Source organism: Periophthalmus magnuspinnatus, chromosome 23 (assembly GCF_009829125.3).
Source record: "Periophthalmus magnuspinnatus isolate fPerMag1 chromosome 23, fPerMag1.2.pri, whole genome shotgun sequence".
Taxonomy (NCBI): domain Eukaryota; kingdom Metazoa; phylum Chordata; class Actinopteri; order Gobiiformes; family Gobiidae; genus Periophthalmus; species Periophthalmus magnuspinnatus.
Window position 1 is genome coordinate 12,991,569 of NC_047148.1, and position 6,000 is coordinate 12,997,568.

Consider the following 6,000-nt stretch of genomic DNA (forward strand, 5'->3'; position numbering starts at 1 on the left):
TTAACCTTTAGACCTACCATATTCTAAAATGTAGGTATATTAGTCTAGTTCATCTCTCAGATGTTAATGCTACCCAAGAGTTGAAAGGGCCCACTGCGACAATACTTGTATGAAAAAAGCTACTGTATTTTCAAAACAAAGTGCTTCAATTCAAGGAACTAAACATTTCGAAAACATAGATTTAACGAGGTAAAACTACATAACGCGCGCAAAATGCAATAGCCCATAAAAGTTGTCAAATAGCGCCATCTTGTGGGGACTAATTAAAGCATACTGTGAGAAGTCATACAGGGTGGGGAACCACTGTCATGAGGTGGAGAGGAAGCTAAACTCTACATAATCACAGTCCAACAAAAAGATGCAGTTCAGCTCGCAGTAATGAGTTGTTTTTTTTACTTAAAAAAGGACATTTGAGATCCGGTAATGCAAGTCGTCATTTTTGATAATTGTTTCTCTACTCATAAATATCTGCTATTCCAAAATTGTTAAAAAATGTGCTCCAAAACTAAACGTGTCAACATGTGTGGGGCTAAGACGACTGAAAAGGCTTAAAATATTGGAAGTATACCCACTGAGTATAATTTGGTTTATTTCAACAAGAGAAATCTGAGAAAAGGCTGGAGATAAATGAGACAATGCAAATTTCGATCACCCAATTTATTATGAAAATGTACAGAGCATTTAACGGTAGGACTTCTGGTAGCGAGCACGAGCTCCAGGTCCACCGAACTTCTTGGACTCGCAGCGACGAGGATCAGCCACCAACAAGGTCCTGTCGTACTGGATCAGGATGTCTTTGATCTCTTTCTTAGAGGCCTCATCCACATCTGCCAGAAATTTTTTAAACAATTTGTCCTCGTTAACCTCTTATAATTAAAAAATGTTTAATACAAATTGCATTTAATAAGGTTCGAACGTGAACAACCCCAGCTTTCCATCAACATGTACAAATTTTAAATGTTAATGTTCTCATTAGCTTTGGTTGTTTCATAATTGAACTAACAGATTTTATTTTGCGGTAACCTCATTTACAGATGACACAAAAACACACTGTACCATTTTAAAAGTTTAATACTTACACTTCTGGTAGTATGCGACCAGGGCTTTGGAGATTGCCTGACGGATAGCTGCAGATTTAAATGAACAAATTAACACCCTGCACATGCAATTTAAGGATGGCGTATAAAAAGTTTACAAACCATAGACTTGTGCGACATGTCCACCACCCTTGACTCTGACTCTAATGTCCACACCAGCAAAACGCTCCTTGCCAAGCAACAGCACAGGCTCAAGAAGCTGTACAGAAAAAACAAAACATGAAAACTATAATCTTGGGCAACAGTACAACAGTGTCTAAATTATTTGATGCATCAGTGAGGCATGAAAATGAACACATTATCTGGCAGCTGGATGTGATGGATGGAGTAATCATTAAGTTTATAAGTATAAATAGTATCATTGTTACGGTATTTAATAGAATTATAGTCAATGACACACTGAGTGTACCCACTGCTGGGTTTCAAATGACACCACAACATTCTATAGGCCAGTAATATCTAATGTAGATAGAGGGCAGCCAAATTAAATATAGCTAATTGTGTGGGAATATAGTAAGTTCTAGGGTGTAGTTACTATTGAAAATGACCAGGTTCAGCATTTATGAATTAAGCTTTGGGATATTTCAAGTACAATGTGAGCAATAGGGAAATCTGGGACTTGCCCCCCATTTGGGAGTAAGACATTAAATCACATAGCATCTGAAACCAACCAATAAAAATGTAGAATATTACAGTTCTTTAAACGCACCTTGTACTGGAGGGTGGCTGGCTCCACCATCTCAAGAGGTCTGCCGTTCACCTTGATCAGACCATTCCCCCTTTTGCAGTGGGCGACTGCTGTGGCGGTTTTCTACAAAGCAACGATTTAGGTCAGACATAAACAATTTCGGTCCTACATAATATCACTTAATCAAAATCGTCACTGACAGATGCACGGTGTGAAATAGCCATTACAAAAACACACCGGTAAACAGCTTTAAACGCGAATTTGTAATTATCCATTTCATACAGGGTAACGCGAACCAGAATACACCAAGGAAAACAAAATCTTAACCAACCAATTAACTATTATTTATACGGTTGTTCGATAACTGAAATAATGCAATAAGCTTGTATGCTACCGCAAGGCCACATAGCCGTAGCCATAGCTGTAGCACCACATGTGTAAATCCTTATGTCGATTTACTTACTTTACGTCCAAAAACCTGGACAGACTGTAGGGGACCTTTAGCCGGCATCTTTCTGAAACACACAGGGCACAATAGTTAACATAAAATCGTTTAGATACGATTTATTTTAAGGTTCATTCATGATCAAACTAGGAGCATACCGTCTTCAGCTCGGGCTGCCGTACGGAGAGACCGATGGGGTTTCACGCGCGGCACATCAGGGGCAGGTTTACGACAGATGCATACACTTTTCGGTACATTTACGACATTTTCCTCATTCAACAACCACCATTTTAAAGACTAGACATCTGTGGTTTGATTTAATGGTAATGTAAAATTAAATTATGAATTGTAACTATAATGTTCTAAAAGTAAAAGTGCTTTATCTTTTACTATATAATCTAAAGGCAACTAATTGTAAGTATCACAAATGAGCTAGCAATAAGCAAACTACACAGTAACATACACGTTTAATTTAATGGGTGACAGACATGCCGGTGCAAAATATATGATTATTGTAGAATGTGAAGAATTCGTGCAGTTTGTGTATTTGATTCTACATTTCTTTGTAGACATTAACTAAATGTCGCCCCCTTGTGCTATTCAACATCAATCACACGTTGTATAGGCCATATTGCAATTTTATTCTTGTAATGCAAACTATGAGGGCAAAGTCAGCACCAAACATTGGCAATAATGCTGAATGAGCTTCTAAATGTATTTATAGGGCACGTATTGTTGGGTTAAAGAAGATAGGGATCTGTATTTGGTGATGTAAGCTGTGCACTGTAGTACCTACCTATCTTGACATTTAGGTTATGGCAGTTAAAATAGTGTTTATACTGTCAGCTTGAATGAACAGGCATCTGGCTTATTTTACAGCGAGGAGGAATGAAGTTGGGGTAAACAAGTAGCCTCATTGTTATCAGAATTAACACAGCCAGTGAGTCACATCTCTTACTACTAGGCTACTTAAACAATTTTTGTTAGACTTTTTATTCAATATTATCTTTTGATTCATACCTTTGCTCATACAATTTAATCATTAACCACAAGGGGTCAGTAAATCAACCTCATGGAGTTATAACTCATGACTTTAATGCCATTGTAACAGAAAAGTGTTATTCTGATGTTACTTATTTTGCTTGTGATTGAGGAAATAACAGATTACTTAAGGTGCACTGTGTAACTTTTCTGATTGGGGATCTGCCATCTGCTTGTCTCCATGGAGACATTATGGCTTTGCCTCCATTGCTATCTTCATGGACCAAAAAAAAACAAAAAACAAAAAACACGGTGGCAGGCTTTCCATCAGTAAAGTTACATAGTGCAATCATGGGGAATGAAACTTCACCAGTCTTTGGACTACTAATTATACAATTCTAAAATTTACAAAATAGGTCTGTCTGTTCCATTACATTCATGAGTTAAGCACTCTCTATGCCCTGGGTTTTTGTGTTCACTCATGTCATACTTGGAGCCAACAGCCGAGAGATACTATACATAATGTCTGATCTTTAGATTAAAATGGATTGTGTTACTGTTGCCAAAATCCTTCCAGGCCACTGTCTGCTTTGGATTTTCCTGCTCCAAGCCTTTATGACACCACCAAAATGATTTTACAGTATACAGAACACTTTAGTAATCTTTTGTTATTGTTTTGACTTGTCTATATTGTCTTGCCAGTTGCTATCCTACGTCAGCCTGTTTGCATAATGTAGATACAGTTGACCTATTTACAGTAAAACACAGAAGATATGGTCTCCTTGATGTAACGTAGCCAGAGGTTTTGTTATGGGGGAGAGTGCTCAAAGAACGGGGAGAGCCTGTAGTCATCCAGTTAAACAGTTGGTAATAAATAAAGACCGGACCATATATGTGCATTTCCTTTCCACAGTCCTATGGAAACACATCACCTGGAGGCATGACCCCTCGACCTTGTCTTGTCACAGCACTCTGAGCATGAGACAACGCTTTCAGATTTACAGGGGAGGAGATGCTGTTCCCGGGCCGGCTGCAGCGTCTCATTTGACCATAATAGGTCTTACACTGGTTGAAAAAGTGTTGCGGGTAATTGAAGTTTCCCCGAGCAGCAAAAAGAAGATCTGTTAAACCCAGTAGGCGTTTAACAGGTTTTGTGAGGTATACACAAGTGTGGTCGTCATGGTAACAGAGAAAACTCTTTGAGCTTCTGAAGCAGAAAAGGTGTCTTCTCTGAGAAATAGCGATGAATCTCCCAAGACAAGAGACCTATCGTTCAAGGCAGCAGATCTTACCTTTTATATCCCTAAGGACGAAGCCATAAATACCCTCTTTTTATCTTGTCATCATTTATACTGCCTATCTGAAGATGCAAGTTCTAGGTAGCTGTTTATATTACTAATCAGCCATTTGATATAGCCTATATAATATAAAACAGACCACATAAATCTTGAGGTATAAAATTAATGTTATACTGGATTTTTTTTTATTACACTCAAATGAAAATCAAGACAATTTAAAAGTACACATGGGGGAATTATAAAAATATCTAGAATATCGTGATTTGAATACCGAATCGAGAATATTGTTTATCATACAAAAACCAGCAAAATGAGCTGATAAAAATGAAAATTTGAAAAACTGTGTGTTGTAAACTTCTAAATAAGAGTAAAAAAAAATACAATTTTGCACTTTTGTTGGTAATTTTACATCTATTTCACATTTGTCCAATACTTAAACCTCAACTAATACATTTGACATGTTTTACTACATCTCTGTTAGATTGATAATGCAATATTGTCACTTATCAGTAAACAAAAAATATTGAGATTCAATAACGACCATCTACAAACATTAATTTAGCATCAATGAATTATTAATTAGGCTGTACATATTTCAGCAATTTATATGAATAATAAGAGTGGTTACCATATTAAAGATGTTGGGGTTTTGTTAGGGAGCATTAGTTGGTGTGGCCAGGAGGCATGTGACAATATATGAAAATTAATAGTCAAAAGGACAAGATTACAATTGGATTATTGAAAATAATGCAGTGTTTTGAAAATACATGCTAAACCCTTTTTGTGTGTCTGTTTGCCATGGCAGCAATAAATATTGTTGTCTGCCGTTACATTAATAAATCTAAAATGTAGCTTGATATTGAACCCTGGACTGGACTTGAGCCCCTTCCATTAATTTGGCTATTTCAGCAGGCATTTGCCACATAGCAATGAACCCTGCAGCTGTCCCATGCTTTGTCAACTCCCATTAGGCCTTGAGGTTGGGGCCTCTGGATAATACTCCATGACCTCACTTATGCAACATATACATTGTCTTTTATCTAGAATATTAAGGACACAACTGTGCAGTCGACTTTGTTTACACATAATTTATAACAAAATAGAACTGTTTTCTGTGGAAGGTTGTGCTTTTGAAATAAGGGTTTTTCCAATTCCACTAAAACTCTAAATCTGACAATAAAGAAGGCCAAACTTACTTATAAATTTCATAAAAGCTCTGATTGTAACTGTATTTGTGAAGCTAATTTGGCTGTGCAAAATATTAGAAACCTTTTAACCATTTGTCTGTGCTGTCACTTAAGAGCTGGTACTTCCCCTTCATCAATCTCACTCCTCTGCATGTGCTCTGCTCACCCACACAATGTGCTGCATCACCCGCCTCTGCGCTTCTTCCATCTCAGTCCTGGTTTCCAACTGCTATCCACTCACCATCCTATCTCCACACAGTTTTCTCTTTTCTCAATGTGTTTATATTTGAAACACAGAGCTCCA

At 37.3% G+C, this 6,000-nt stretch overlaps 1 protein-coding gene across 1 annotated transcript; it reads right to left on the reverse strand.

Moving 5' to 3' along the window:
• Positions 1-642: 642 nt before the first annotated feature.
• Positions 643-2,481, reverse strand: rps16 (ribosomal protein S16). The gene is made up of 6 exons (XM_033989352.2): positions 2,389-2,481; positions 2,249-2,300; positions 1,807-1,908; positions 1,200-1,296; positions 1,080-1,127; positions 643-827 (listed from the first exon to the last, which is right to left on the reverse strand). The coding sequence occupies exons 2-6, from the start codon at positions 2,294-2,296 to the stop codon at positions 682-684; spliced, it is 441 nt and encodes a 146-aa protein (XP_033845243.1). The 5' UTR covers positions 2,297-2,300; positions 2,389-2,481; the 3' UTR covers positions 643-681.
• Positions 2,482-6,000: the final 3,519 nt, after the last annotated feature.

Coding starts and splice junctions, on each gene's coding strand:
- rps16 (XM_033989352.2), bottom strand. CDS start 2,296: ATGCCGGCTAAAGGTCCCCTACAGTCTGTCCAGGTTTTTGGACGTAAA. Junction 1,297..1,806: donor CAGCCACCCTCCAGTACAAG/GTGCGTTTAAAG, acceptor TTTTCTGTACAG/CTTCTTGAGCCTGTGCTGTT. Junction 828..1,079: donor GGTCGCATACTACCAGAAGT/GTAAGTATTAAA, acceptor AATTTCTGGCAG/ATGTGGATGAGGCCTCTAAG.